General features: G+C 39.6%; 1 protein-coding gene across 1 annotated transcript in view; it reads right to left on the minus strand.

Moving 5' to 3' along the window:
* Nucleotides 1-15379, minus strand: part of CD109 (CD109 molecule) — an 82368-nt gene that overhangs the window by 39301 nt on the left and 27688 nt on the right. Inside the window, exons 6-14 of the mRNA XM_064447799.1 lie at nucleotides 12949-12988; nucleotides 12189-12273; nucleotides 9894-9990; nucleotides 8685-8820; nucleotides 7693-7802; nucleotides 5724-5963; nucleotides 5274-5375; nucleotides 5117-5179; nucleotides 2679-2855 (exon numbers count right to left, since the gene is read on the minus strand). Coding sequence (XP_064303869.1) covers nucleotides 2679-2855; nucleotides 5117-5179; nucleotides 5274-5375; nucleotides 5724-5963; nucleotides 7693-7802; nucleotides 8685-8820; nucleotides 9894-9990; nucleotides 12189-12273; nucleotides 12949-12988 — 1050 coding nt within the window. The remainder of the gene's footprint in view (nucleotides 1-2678; nucleotides 2856-5116; nucleotides 5180-5273; nucleotides 5376-5723; nucleotides 5964-7692; nucleotides 7803-8684; nucleotides 8821-9893; nucleotides 9991-12188; nucleotides 12274-12948; nucleotides 12989-15379) is intronic.

A 15379-nucleotide genomic window follows, 5' to 3' on the forward strand; every position in this document is an offset into this window, starting at 1 on the left:
ATTTACTTTTCCTAGGACCTTTAGGAAAATACTATGACATTCATTTTGCTCTGTTGCTCTGCTAGCTCATCGTTTCCTTGGACTGGTGGGAATTCAGCATCAGGATCCATTGTTGTTTCAACCAGCTTTTAGTATATGAACAGCCACCTCTTGAGCCACAAGGATACACCAGTTTCTACAGCTGACAGCATTTGTTGTTCATCAATGCACAACACAGCATGTAATGTATTTAGGGAAAGATTATTTGGGGAAAAAACTCAGCCTTCAAAAATTACAACTACGTGTTCCACAGTGAGATCAATACAGAAAGGTGCATGGGTAAGGGGGAAGGAAATAAATAGGCTAATACAGCATCAGGATGTCTTTCCTGGGGTACTGAAGAGAGGAAGGGTCATCTGCTGTAAGGAATTTCTAATGCATCCCGTCTCCACTGCATCAGATGACAATGCAGAATTTCTGTTTAAAATGAAAAATATTACCCTTTTCCCTCATGAAAACACCACTACTACCAAGTGTTGTGGTACAATTAAGTTACCTACATTTAGCCGTCCACATTTCAGTTCAGTGTTTAAGCTCCCTCCACATACAGAGTCAAAACAAATAGTGGAGACTAGATAGCCGTTTGGCTCACCACAAAGCATGAATTCAAGTGGCGGTGAAGAAAACAGTACAGTCAGGCTCCACTGGCTGTGGGTGGGATTCAGCTACATAAACACTGACACTTAGTGCAATTTGAAGCATTCAAAGATATCCAAGACATGTCCAGTTGTGCTGCCAGACGGGACACATAACTTACCCTTCTGGAACAGTCACTGGAGTCCAGAAAGTGTAACTTACAATCACGCTCTTCTGGGCCAACTGGTTCTCCGTAAACTGAGTTTAGACACATAACTCACATACAGAGATGAGACTCAGTCACCTGAAGGCACCTGGAACCCCTTGAGATGTCCCACAACATGCTGTCCAACCCTCAGCTCCCATTCCAGAAAGGGACAGGTCTCCCATAGGACCTCGGAAACATCCACCCATCCCATGATGACATCTTGAACACCCTGTGGCCTCTTGGAGGACACTAAATATCTGTGCTTAAGCAACTGAATCCCGACCCTACATGTAAATACATATATTTAGATGTCTGAATCTACAGCCCCATCACACCCTTTCTCTGATAAATTTGTGTAACGGCACCTTTCAAGTACATTCAGGATGAAAATCAGAGAGCAACAGCAAACTCACTAATGCTGCCAGTAAAAATGGGATTAGCACCACGTGCTTCACTGTAAATGGGCATCAGGCTGATTCACACAGAAAAATATTTTCCTTATGAGTACACTGTGGCACTGCAGCTCTGTATATTTGCCAACTCATTCACAGAAATTAAAAGTTTGGCAAGGCTACAAATCACAGGAAAAGTAGCTTTCCACAGTACTGAATACATTTCAGTGGCTAGTGTTTAAATGGCGAAATGGAAATAGCTTGAAATTTTGAAGCCTTTGAGATCAGTTCTTTCCTTACTTTATTTCACTATCCAATGAAATATAGCAAATACAGTAAGGTTGATATTAAATTCTCATAATTTATCATCTCAATTTTTCATCTTCTCTGTATATACACTAGGATCATGTCTTTCATCCATAAACTACATTTAATCTAACTGGTATCTTCAAGGTCAGGCCTTACCTCATTGCTACAAAATACAATGCAATCTTATTTGTGGACACTGCAATCAGTGGAAACATTTCAATTTGTTTCCAGAAGACTGAACCAAACTGTTATGCCTTCCTTATTAGAAATATCTTCCTATATCTATCCTAAAACCCCCAAATTTCAACTGTCTTACTTGTTTTCTATTTACTTTGCTTCTTCAGACACGGGTACCTAATAACCATAATCAACAAACATGTGCCTGCAGCTCTCTCACCATTCTGCCTCTCCACTGACTTATCCTGTGACACCACCACTCATATCGTGAGCTTGGATAAATCATGAAGCAAATGGGGAAATTACTCGTAGGAGTAAGACAAACAGCCTCCCTACTGATGTGTGGTTCTAAGTGTTAAAGTTCCCATAGGGGAGGGTGGATTTGAACCCATCAAGAGTCTTTGGGTGGTCTCACCTGTAAAAAGTCACAGTGAGGCTTTTATTTGCACAAAGGACCAAATCTCATCTTGGTGAGTAGGCTGGAAAAATCAATTCATTGCTGCAATAGTAGTTTTCCCACTCCTCTTCAAGGTTTTTTGAGTTGAAGTCACATGAAACACAAACACTGGTTTTTCACTGATGACACACCATATACAATGGGAACACTGCCTGGCTAGAACAAGGTCTTCATAAACATTTACAGTTCCACACTTAGAGCACTTCTGAGTACCTTTCCACTACATTGGTCAATTACTGAGCCACAGATTGCTCTGGCCAAACTATTAAAAACAAAAGGAGACGCTGTGTGTCTGTTTATGTGGAAAATATAGGGCTAGTAGAAATTTCTTTCAGATACACAACTGCTGGACCCTAACTGCACTGGTATTACCAAAAGTCTTTCCAAGAACTTACATAAACCTCAGATCAGATCCTCAGTGAGGAAATTTTTACATTTACAGTCCTATGACCTAAAATACTGTTTACCACACAACAAACAGACAAAAACATGGTCTCAGACTCAAGTTCAGTATCGTTACCTTATCATCCAAAACAGGCTGAATGGGGACAGTGAGAGCATCATTTACAACCACTCCAAGCTCATCAACGTAGAACACAAGTATAGATGCCAAAGGAGCCCAGGAATTTTCTGCTGTTAAAGTGAATGTTTTTGCAGCCTTTGTGCCAAAAGCCATAATTTGTTCCTTAGATAACACCTGAAAGGGAAAAATTAAACACACTGTGTATAAGCTCTGCAATTCCTTCTACAAATAGCTGTTAAAAGAAGAGATATATAGGTGTGCTGATTTTTATTTTTTTTCACTAAGTGGCTGCCTAGTTCTATGAGGCTGGGTATGGGACAGGTGGGTAATGTAACATTTAAATATTAGAGATAGAATTTTTCCATGCTTTAATTCCTGTATCACTATGGACAAGAAAAGTACTACAATGAGTGCACAGCACAACATATGCTACGAGAACATAAAAACACAACAGTAATGTGCTGGGTCATGTGGGTCATCTATAATAGCATTTAAGTTTGGATCAGGAATACAATTTTAAAAGCAAATTTTGCAAACACCCCTACTTCCCACACTTTGGTTTGTACCATGGACAGTGTGAACTGGGTCCCACTAACATGTTCCAGCTAAAAACAGGCATTCATTTTACCAAATCAGATTAGAGTTTGTCTGAAGATACCTCAAAATACCTGGAGTTCAGGCTCACAGCATCAACTTTTTCACTCTAAATCTGTTTCTATCGGACCATACCACTTCTAATGAAGACAAAGTCATGAAGGGCAGTTCCCTGCCTCTGACTGCATGGACCTGATTTTTTTTACATCTTCTAGAAATTGTTTCTATTTTAGAAAATACACATTAATGCCCACACTTTAATAGTTAACTGAGTAAGGAAATAAGGACAACATAAAGTCTCTGAAAGAAAAAGAACTATAGTTATCATGGTCATTATGTGCACTAGATCATGATCACTACATCACACATCATGATCAAACTGTGCACAAGACTGTGTTAAGGACAGGATGGGAGACTCATTATGGTATATATCATAAATCCTTCAATCCAGATGCAGTAAGATACAATACAGCATCCAAGCCATTAAACAAGCCATTACCCAAGCCATTTATTTTAAAATGCTTCCTACAAAGTTCCCTTATTAACAGTGCCACCCTGCCCACTGGACCATCTGTTTCCTCAGCAGGCAGGTCTCCTCCTCACACTGTGCCGCTTAGCCCTGATAGTCCTGAACCTGTGTTCAGACTCCACCAGCCCCCTGCTTCTACCTGCGTCTGCAGGTCCTTAGTGCAGGACCTTAACAACCCCATCCAACACTACAGGCTTGGGGAAGAGTGGCTGCAAAGCTGCCCAGTGGAGAAGGACCTGGCGGTGTTGGTTGACAGCTGGCTTAACATGAGCCAGCAGTCTGCCCAGGTGGCCAAGAAAGCCAACAGCATCCTGACTTGTACCAGGAGTAGTGTGGCCAGCAGGAGTAGGGCAGTGATTGTCCCCCCACACTTGGCACTGGTGAGGCCACACCTCAAATATTGAGCTCAGTTTTGGGCTCCTCAGTACAAGAAAGACATTGAGTTGCTGGAGTGTGTCCAGAGAAAGGCAACGAAGCTGGTGAAGGATCTGGAGAATGAGCCTTGTGAGGAGCAGAGGAGAGAACTGGGGGTGTTTAGTCTGGAGAAGAGGAGGCTGAGGGGGGACCTTATTGCTCTCGACAACTACCCAAAAGCAGTTTGTAGCGAGGTGGGTGTTGGTCTCTTCTCCCAAGTTACTAGTGATCGGTCAAGAAGGTATGGCCTCAAGCTGCATCAGGGAAGGTTTAGATTGGATATTAGGAAAAATATCTTTACTGGAAGAGTGGTCAGGCATTGGAACAGGCTGCCCAGAGAGATGGGAGTCACCATCCCTGGAGGTGTTAAAAAAAAAAGTGTAGACATGTCACATCACTGCATGGTTTAGGAAGCATGGTAGTGTTGGGATGACAGCTGGACTTGGTGATCCTAGAGGTCTTTTCCAACCTTAATAATGCTACGATGCTATGATTCTGTGACCTGCCGACAAGCAGCAGTTTGGGCTGCTCCTGGGACATCCTTGCCCCTTGTCCCGTCACAGGTGCTCTGCAGAGTCAGAGGCAGTATTGCTCTCCACTTGCACCTTGTCTCACACATCTTCAAGCAAAGATAACCCAACAGCCAAATCAGAGATGTGCTTCTCTTAGAGAGCACCTCCTTAGAGTGCCAGGGGCATTTCTGCTACGTAGGAAAATGGAGCTCTCTTACAAAAAAGACCATCCTAATGCAAAGGAAGTTTTTGGGCCACCTCCTTCACAAAGCACAATAAAAAATGCTGAATCTCTCTAATGTTGAATCCCATTCCACTCACTGGAGTACTTCTAAAGTTTTAAAAGTCATCTTGGATTGGCCCCATACGTAAAACCAGTAACTTACCAGATAGTGGAATTCTCTCACTGGCTTGTTGCTTGCAATGCTCAGCTCAAAAGGCTTCCCAGCCTAGGAAAAGCATACGATTCATACAGATGAGTATGGAAACACGATGAGTAACTGGAACGGTTCTTACCTTGGCAAGTTTTGTCTCAGACTGTACCTTTATATCCTGGCTCTTTGTTTTAATCTGGAGATAGGTCTGGCTTGGGGAGCTGAACACATCATAAACACCTATGTCAGTCCTACTGCTGATGAACTCTGCCTGAGAGACAATGCAAAACAAAAGTCTTGGCAAAACAGTGAAATCTGTGTGATGTTCACATTTATGGTAGTTTACAAGAGCATGGTAGCCTTAATGGCACAGGACCACTTTACTGCTTGCTTTGGTTATCTGTTTCGGTTTTTAACCTTGCTATCTTGGTGCAATTATTAGATCACATTTAGACAGGATCTGTCACTTTCTTTCCAGCTCTAACATGAATATGAGGTAGGGAAAGTAACAGTAGGTTAAATATCAGCTGTTGCAGGTGGCAGGAACTGCATATCATTGATCGCAGCCTGCTCAATTTGGTGTGTCACTGCTCCAGAGCAACATATTACAAAGCAATACCTGAACTCTCAGAGTTTTTGTATCAGACAGGATTGGAAACTCAATATCAATTATTCCATTTTCTGGGACTGTGTAATTCAGGACATGGACTGTCAGATTTCTCTCCTCCGTTGCCTCATTCTCAAGGTGAGAAAGTGAAGAGTGGTGAAAAAGCAGGTCTGACTGTTGCGCAGTGACCGTGACAAGATTCTGCCTCTCTTCAGCTGTCAGCTGGTTGCTATCAGAACGTGTCACCTTTAGCTAAAAACAAAAAGAACAACACCACCCATCAAGCAGAGTAAAGCTAAAATGCACAACTCGTGACATGTAACAATTGCACTCGCATCACATCAAAAAAACAAGGGCATCCTGAGATTTCTTATACATCACTAACTTTATTTTAAAACCCCTGTGAGCACTGCAGGTAGGCAAGTCAGCCGCGAACAAAATTATTCATAAGTCCAGGGAGTAAAGAAAGAGCAAAAGTAAATCAGAACTGAAAGGTGACCTGCCTGTCAGCTCTCCCAATTACTCTTGTTGAAAACGCTTGTCTCTCACTCAAATTATACATATCCTACCTACAGCCTGAATATTTAATTCTATCACTTGCATCTCACCACCACCACAAAGGACAACATAACATTACCTCATGTGCAGGAAAATGTGTCAGATGAGCAGAGATGGTGCCAAGTCAGATGTCTTTATGGATTCATCAAATGAACTGAAGACAAGACTTAAAACAGGCCCAAAACTGGCAGTCTGTAACTTCTTCACTCCAGCATCCGTCAATCAGCACTACAACCTACATCAACCTTTATTCCCACGTTCAAGCAGATTCTCATCCATAGTAAACCCGTTCTCCTTCTGCATCACACACTCCAAAAATCCAACTTCTACATTTAAAAGCAGTGACCTAATATCTCCCTTTTCTTTTTCAGTCCAGGGGTCTGTCACTCCATTACCTCTCCTCCTCCACCATTATCTTCCTGTCTTCTCTCTGTACAGCATATTCAGATCTCCACTTATTAGTAACATCAGCAGTTGTTCCTTCACACTCCTCTGGGACCATAACTGATACCTTCTTTTCTGCCAGCTGCAAGCATTGCTAAATGCCTCAGCTACCTCTCACTCAACTCATCTTTGGAAGAGGAAAAAGAAGCAGATCAAAGCTGGAATCAAACCAGGATGCTGGCAAGGAAAATGAAAAGGACAAACACCAAAGACCCAAACGATCAGGCTAGCACAAAGATATGGCTTCTGCCAGTCTACTCTGAAAGTGTATATTCAGCCTATTTTATTAGTATTTAGGTCTGATTTTTGCACAGTAAAGGCTCAAAACTTGTAAAGTCAATTGTCCTTTTCAAGCAAAATGCAGTTATTCAAAATGCAACCTCTGCTAAATTTAGAAATACTGAATGTAGACTACAGACAGCATGAAGAACATGAAATACTTCTATGACAGGACTGCAGCTGGTATGAGAAAGACAGAACAGAAGGCAGAAAAGACACTTTCACTTGAGAGAAATGTGGTTTGATAAGTTTTACTGATTTTTTTTAACAGCTGCTTACTTTTATATATATGCATTATATAAAGTATATATCTGCATGCATCTATATACACACACACACTTCCATAAACAAATATTATTAGGAGGGTTGGGACTCAATAATTACTCTATTTTTTTAAAGCACAGTCACCTAATGGAAAACAATCAGCTAGAAACTGAAAAGATTTCTGTTCTGTAAGAATGCTGACAGCATATACTCAAATATATCCTGCCAACACTACAGCATTCCATGCCACTTTATCCTTTTCTAGAGCAAACACCTCTAGGTTTAGTATTTGCCAACATGATTCATGAAAAAGAGATAATTTGAAAACAAATCTGTAAATTACACTTAAAAATCCGAGGCAAAATTTGGCATCTAAGCAAAAATACAGAAGTCACATTTGCTCATGCACAGTTCATAATAATACAAAAGAACTTACAGTAGCTATGAAGTTCAGAGAAGGTTTTATAACTCTAGAGTAGTCCATAAATTCAATAAAATAGTCACTTTGCTTTGGAAATATGATGGTACTTGAATTTTGGGAGATTCCTGTTGAATAATTGTATGTGTTTAGACAATATGCTTTTAATATACATATTCCTTTAGCAGCAATACTATTTACTGTCCAAGATTTTTAAATAATTCTATCATATTTTTCACCATTTCCACTCCTATTGCTCTTCATCCTTCCACCTAAGAATCAGTAAAAAGGTGGTATGCATACTGGTACTGTCTTTCACAACGCCAAATAAGCCATACCACGTAGTGCTCCACTCCACCCAGACTATGTCAGAATGACACAAGGAAGGAACTTAAGAATCCCAAATCTGTCAACTTCAGGTTGCCGGGGTTTCTACAGAAGGTCTGTAATGAAACCTAGTTTCTGGGACAGGCAGAAATTTTGTACAAATGACTCTCTTCTAATCTGCAAGGTGCAATGGAACATGAACTCACAAAAAGGCTCAGTTTGCAAATCAGTTGGTCTAGAAGAGGGCAGACAGTGGACAACAAGGGGCCAGAGAACTCTTTCTATTGATGTGGCTTATGAACAAACAGGTGAGGTAAGTTTATGATTAAACGTAAGTTTGTAAGACTCAGGCTAATGCTAACAATTCTTTATGCCTGTTCTCATCAAAAGTGATCAGTCATTGACTTTAAGCCCCCATCTGAACATATTTCCTGGTTATTTAACAAATCATTTATCATAGAACTGTATTCAACTGAGTTAACAGCCCATTAAGCTATTTAATATCTAGGCAAGCAACAATTCAGATAATATATTTTTTCAGATAATACATTTGCACATAGAAGGTTCATACTGCCATTAGCACATGATGCTTTTCTAGCGCTCCAAGCCCTTTCACGTAGCGGTGAGCCCTTCCAGCACCTACTCTTTGGATCTCTCTCAGAAGACATCACACAGCCACATACCTGTGAGCGACTCGGTGACCACCGCAATAATTTCTATTGGCTCTGTGTAATCACTGCCACCTTGGTGCCACAACTGATCAGCGTTCAAGTTTTGCAACATAAGCTTGTTACAGGTTACATTCACAGATCCATTTATCTACAATGTAGAAAAAAAAAAGATTTTTGAGCCAGCAAAGCCAAGGACACCTTTCCATCTACAACAGCTTATTTCTGGTTAAGTCCTGTAGCTCTCCCCACACACAAGTTCTGGAGTGTCAACACCAGAAAATTATGAATGCTGACCTTTATTTTTTGTTTTCAGTAACCATTTTTATTAAATCTAGTAGAAGTTCATTGCTTTTTAAAGTCAACAATGGATTATGGAGACAGTTGTTGGGTTTTTTACTAATATCTAGAATTATCGACTTCTAAATGGCCAGAGCAGTGGTGCCTATGCTTTACTGAAAAATACAATTAACAGGTCCCTGCCTGAGGAGGGGGGTATACCCTATCCAACATCCCTGAGCTCAGGGTTTCTGTAGGCTAAGTGCTGCTGAAGGCACTGAAGTCAGCCAGCTGCTGAAGTCAGTCAACAGAAAACCACAGACACCATTTAGCAGAAACAGAACCTGTTTTAAACATAGTCCACAGCTCAAAAGTAAAATGCAAAAGGATGCCATTAATCTATTGTGACTTTTAAGTCTTCAGATCAAAACTGCATGCCTTCTTAAATTTCATGCGCCAGGTTACAACTAGTACGGTAACTCCAATGTAATTACTAAGCAATTAGCAGGCAAAATACTTTGGTCTCTACCATGCTAGAACCCCACCTAGACAACTGCGGTGATCTCCTATGGACTTTAACACAGGGCTGAGCGTGCAGGGGCACACACAGGGCAGGGAGCGTTCCTGGGCATGGGTCGTCCATCCCCAACACCACCACTGCAGCTCCGGGAAAGTTTCTCGACCTGGCCAGCTAGCACTCTCCAAAGTAACTTCCACGCACAATTCAAGGGACCACAGCAGCCAAGTACCACTCCCAACAAGCAGTCTGAATGTAGACACTTTAGTCTGGAAATCAAAGAGAGTTTAACACTATCCATGCAAGTCACTCCATAGACCATACCAGCTGAACTCAGCACTCGAGAACAGTCCCAGGCATATTTAACCTACAAAAGGAGACACAGGCTTAAAGTCTACAATGCTAAAAACTGCTAACAGCAGACTCACCTCCATTGTTGTCGTTATATTTTTCTTGTTTGTCCAGTAAGAGACAGAAAGGCAAGTGACCGTTACAGTTCCCTTCACAGGCTTTCCATACGTGTACCTGAAACATGTCAAAGTCAAACAATGCACCACCTCCAGGGCTTGGGCTCCTGAAGAGCTCTCAAGGCAAAAGATTCTACTAAAATATTTTTCCCTGGCCTCAGGCATGGCTGGAACACGTTTGTACTTTGAAACATGAAGTTTTCAATACTGAGACCAGTTTATAGACGCTAAAGTCAGAAGTCTAAAACCTGGAAAAGATACACAGTGTTGCTTTTTCCTGCACATGAGCTCTATAAACTATTACTAATATTGTTGGCTGTATAATGTAGGAAAATTAACTTTATTAAGGTAAGCTGGAAGCAAGTTATTGAATAGAACACCAACGTAGCATCATAAATAATATGCAATAGAGTTAAAATGTGACGTGGGAAGTACAAGTGTTTTGCTTCCCAAACACTGCTAAGACAAAATGAGAGATCTCAAGGTATTTGTACTCAAATTATTTAGTATCCCCAGTCCAAAGAAATCATGGCATTTTTACACAGCAAACATAATCTGCAGCTGTGGCAAATCTGAAAATTGTAACATATCCACTTCTTAGAATGCCATTAGCAACCTGCAGTCAGTGAGCAGTAATAAAATAAAAATTTTGTATAAATGTTTCCAAGATATACATAAAAGAAACCATGGCATTATCAGATTCAGACAGAGATAGGGTAGGGGTGGGAAGGCAAAATCATTCTAGCCCATGAGTAGTAATACATTCAGATGTGATAACTTTAAGTACTTTAAATCATTATGGATTTGATTGGCAGCTACATAAGAAATATCAAAGCTGAAAAGCAGAGGGAAAGAATAATCAATTAGCATAGTTACAGGAAGAACTCTGACAATGCTGTCTTGTACCTGAACTCAGTCTTCCCAAGCAGACCTAATCACAGTGATAAGCTGCCATTAACCTTGAAATGATACTGTTACTGGGCAGCATCCCTGTACTTAACTTCATCTCAGAATACTCCAGACATGAGAAAGGAAAAGGGTTTTATGACATTACAAGTGTAAGGGACATATAAACTCTTCAATATAGAGGCATTATGACTATAAAAACAGTCACCAGGAATAAAGTCTTTCCCTATAAATAATTACGACGTATCAGTAAAACTTGGGCACTGCTGGGATTCAATCTCAGACAATTCACTGTCACCCAAGTCTGGATTTATTACAGCAGACAGGTACACTTTCAAATACCTTATGAGTATACCTAATGAAAGAGCCACGTACCCTGTGGAAGACCAAAACAACTTAGGAAACCAAATTCACAGTGGCACAAAATTAATTCGAAAAGCACAGCAGAACGCGGAAAAAAATTGAGGAACATTTTTTTTTTAAATTGTCCCTTATGAGGAACCCAGATGTTTTATAATATCAGGTGGCATTGCCTCTCAGAAAGGAAGCTTTTTCTCAAAAGTCCAAACATTTAATTTAAACAGCTTGTTAAACAATCATTTCTGCATTTCACTTATAAATGGAGTGCTTGTTTAGAAGGTAAGTATTTTATGGCATTAAATAACCCACACAAGACCTTTTTAATTCAGGTCTTCTGGAATGGATCTATCATGTAGCTCTATCTGGCTCTCATCTTCCCAAAATAAAATTAATTTCTATTTGGGATTAATGCACAGTATTTGTTCAGCTGAAAAATATTATTTATATGATAATCTACAGTGAAGTCCCTTCTGAACTTCTCAAGAGCTTTTCATTCTTCACCATTTACAGGTATAGGTATTTTGATAGGGAGGAGAAGCCTATACTTCAAATCCACAATGTGGATAAATTGGATCACGAAGGACATGAATAGAAGTTTGCCTAATTTTCCAAGTGGTCTAATAAAATATAGTTACTCTACCTACAGACCCGGACATGATAAGTTGGAGAGCACCATAAAAACAAAAAAATGCCTCAAAATATACATTCTAAGCAAAAGACTCAAGAAATTTTCTGAATAAGGTGGCTAAAGATGTCTTGGCTATAGTCTAGAAATACCTTTACCAGACCAAATGAACTAACTAGAAGTCTGAAGATCTATCTAACATTGTTACAAGAAAATCCAGTAACTAGAAATGGATGCTAGCCAACTAGTTTTGACTAGAAGGCATTTTTTTAGCATTCTAAATACAAGTTTTCACTTTGATGCTTAAACACCCACAATAATTTTCCTAAGAGCGAGGGTGACAATGGTATCAATGATTTACTTACTTTGCAGTGACAACACCAGTTACGTCTTCCTCTCTCAAAGAGTAGTATAATGGTGTTGTTATCATAACATCAAATTTTGGTAAAACTAAAAGAAAAATTTACAGAAAGCACTAAATTCATACAAGAAATAATATCTTATGGCATTTTAAGTAATCTTTAAATATTAAAAATTTTATTTAAAAATTAAAAAGTAATGCTTTTTTTAAGTAATAACAGTAGAACATGTAACATGATAAAGACTAATAGAGTTTCTGAAGGAACATAAGGTAAGATATATTTTTAACCCAACCCTATGCATGCCCCAGCCTAAGACTTTTTGTAGAAAGGATGAAAGAAGAACAAGCATCATAAGAGCAGCTTGCACACAAGTTGTAAGACTGAAATATCAAATGTTTAGCTTATTCAGCAAGCTTCACGATCAGACATTATAGAGATATGCTGGGATGAACACATTGCCTGCATAATTCTGGAAAAACAGGGACAATAACCACATTGCATAGGCTTAAGATAAGTATTTTAAAGACTGCACGACATCCAGACACTACAGTAGTGGGTCATTACAACTGCCAAAGGTAAACAGGGCAGCCCGTTTATGTTTTTCCCAGGACACAGAGTCAGTTTCAGAGAAGTAAGAGATTTGGAAATTAGACTTTCTAGGAGTATTCAAAAGGTTCGTGCTAGCCAAGGGAAGTGAGTCTAAATTAGTGGAGAGTCAACTATCAATTTTGGTCACTACTAAATGCCCTTAAGTAATACTCACCATATTCCATCACTCTAAATCTTTGATAATGAACTTGACCCTATTGGAAAAAAAAATCATATGAGAAAATACATACAATTGTGGTTAGATTAGCAAGTTTAACATACCATCTAGGCCAAATCCCACCCATATTCAAGTTAAATTACAATTTCTGACATGATGTGATTTTAAATCATGGCTCAACCATTATCAGCTCCTGTAATGAGGCTCCTGTAGGAACCAGTAGTATGTATTTGCACTAAAGAAGGACACAGAAGCTCACATGCAGTAGACTGTAGTATATATAATGAAGACCTTGTGGAACTTCCAATCTGCAGACACTTACATACAGCTGGCTTCTGTATAAAAAACAAATATGCAAGCTAGCTAGCATAAAACTAGCTAGCATAAGTACTCGCAGCCATCACAATGAACCATGACTGACCTATCAGCAGTACCTTTACTAGCTCATTTTAAATTAACTCAAGTATCTCTGTACAAAAGAGAAGTTCCTGCAGTGGCTATGCAGAGGACAAGACCATTTCAAAAGCTTGTATAAACTCACAGTTCTTCATTTACTCAAAAGGCAGCTAAAATTTTGTTAGAGTCTACAGTGCATACTTACTTCAGCAGAGATACTCTTCGGTTATATCCTCCTGTTTTGTTTATTTGTTAGTTAAAAAGCAATGGAAGAAATAAACAGCTACACAACATATTGCTACTTGTGTTCTCTTCCATTTTCTTATTTTTCTAGTTTTTTCACTTATTACCTGATTTTCCTCTTGAGGGTATCTGAAAGCATATTCTGGCATTTCTTTGAGATGTGGTACATCTGGCCATGCACAACACATTGTTGGGAAATATTTTAAAGGATTTTTTCACTCTCTGAACATTAAAACTTCAGCAGCTATTTCTGTTCTTCAGTACTGACAGTTGACCAATAAGTCATGGTAGTCAGCCACATAAATTTTGCTTTTTATTGTCTTACTCGATTGTCCTTCCTTGCTAAAGCGCAAGTAATTAAAATTGCACCAGGGAGATTTAATTTGGGTATTAGGAAAAATTTCTTCACCAAAAGGGTTGTCAAGCATTGGAACAGGCTGCCCAGGGAAGTGGTTGAGTCACCATCCCTGGAGGTATTTAAAAGACATGTAGACGTGGTGCTTAGGGACATGGTTTAGTGGTGGACCTGGCAGTGCTAGGTTAATGATTGGACTTGATCTTAAAAGGTCTATTTCCAACCTAAATGATTCTATGATTCTGACCAAGCATGTATGTAATTTATCTGCGAACATATAACGCTCATTCAATTATTTTTTTACAGCATCATACCGAAAGTTGCCATCAGCAGGGAAACGCATGAGGTTATTTACCAGCAGCACCTAAAACTGGAGCTCTGAATCTCAGCTGATCTGCTTGACACAGGGATTACAGTGGAGCAATGATTTTCCAAGCGGAAAATCTGAGCTGAGCTGGTCTGGAAGAATGGGCTGAGAAACCAGAGGAGACTCAACTTCCCAATGGACAGGAAGGGAGAAGCTCCTTTTGAAAGCCTATTTGCTTAAGAGTCTTCTGGGAAAAGGGAAAGATTAAGAAAGACAGTCTTTCCACTAGGAGGTGGCTGTTTTGAAAGGTTACTATCACCAGCTGCTGTTCAATTGCATGATGAGGTTATGCAGATGTGGAGCTCAGAAGTCTGATTACTTTGATTATTCCTGGGAACAGTGACACCACTACAAGTTGTCACAGTATATCACAGAGTACCTGAGTGAACATGGTTTTAAATGTGGGGCAAAGGAGACTGAACATGGATAACCAACTGCCAGGCAGCATCAAGATATGTCAGATGCGAATGAGTGTCTGTGGCAAGAGGGGATAAACTGAGAACTCCTGTGGGAAAAACTCTAGGACCAGGATCCAAGCTGAAAACTGATCTCTCTTACCTGATCAACAACTTTGCAATTAGGCATCTCAGACCAAGCCCCTTATACACTTCTCCTAGCAAAATACTTTTTTCGAAGTAAAAATCAGATTGCCACCAATTTCATGATTCAGTCACTGATCACCAAAATAATTGCCATATTTATATTCCTAGGTTTGAAAAGATACACGCAGAATCTGCTATTTTCACGACTTTTGTGCAGATCATCATCCTTACAACACAAAATGTTACAACACTGACATGCAGTCCACAACCAGATTACTATCAGGTAATCTTAGGAACAGATATCTTAGGAAAATGACCTGTAGTGAATTTATGTCATGTCTGATTCTCTGTACATCTTTTATTTCCAATCTTAAGCATATATATGTCACCCTTGCCATTAAGAAAACCATTAGCAGAATGCTACGCCAGCTGGCAGGATGAAAATACATCTCCCTTGAAAACGAGATTTTGTTTCACATTACCTTAGAAGTAAAAAAAAAAAGAAAAGAAGTAAATGAAAATTAA

This window comes from Phalacrocorax carbo, chromosome 3, assembly GCF_963921805.1.
Source record: "Phalacrocorax carbo chromosome 3, bPhaCar2.1, whole genome shotgun sequence".
Taxonomy (NCBI): domain Eukaryota; kingdom Metazoa; phylum Chordata; class Aves; order Suliformes; family Phalacrocoracidae; genus Phalacrocorax; species Phalacrocorax carbo.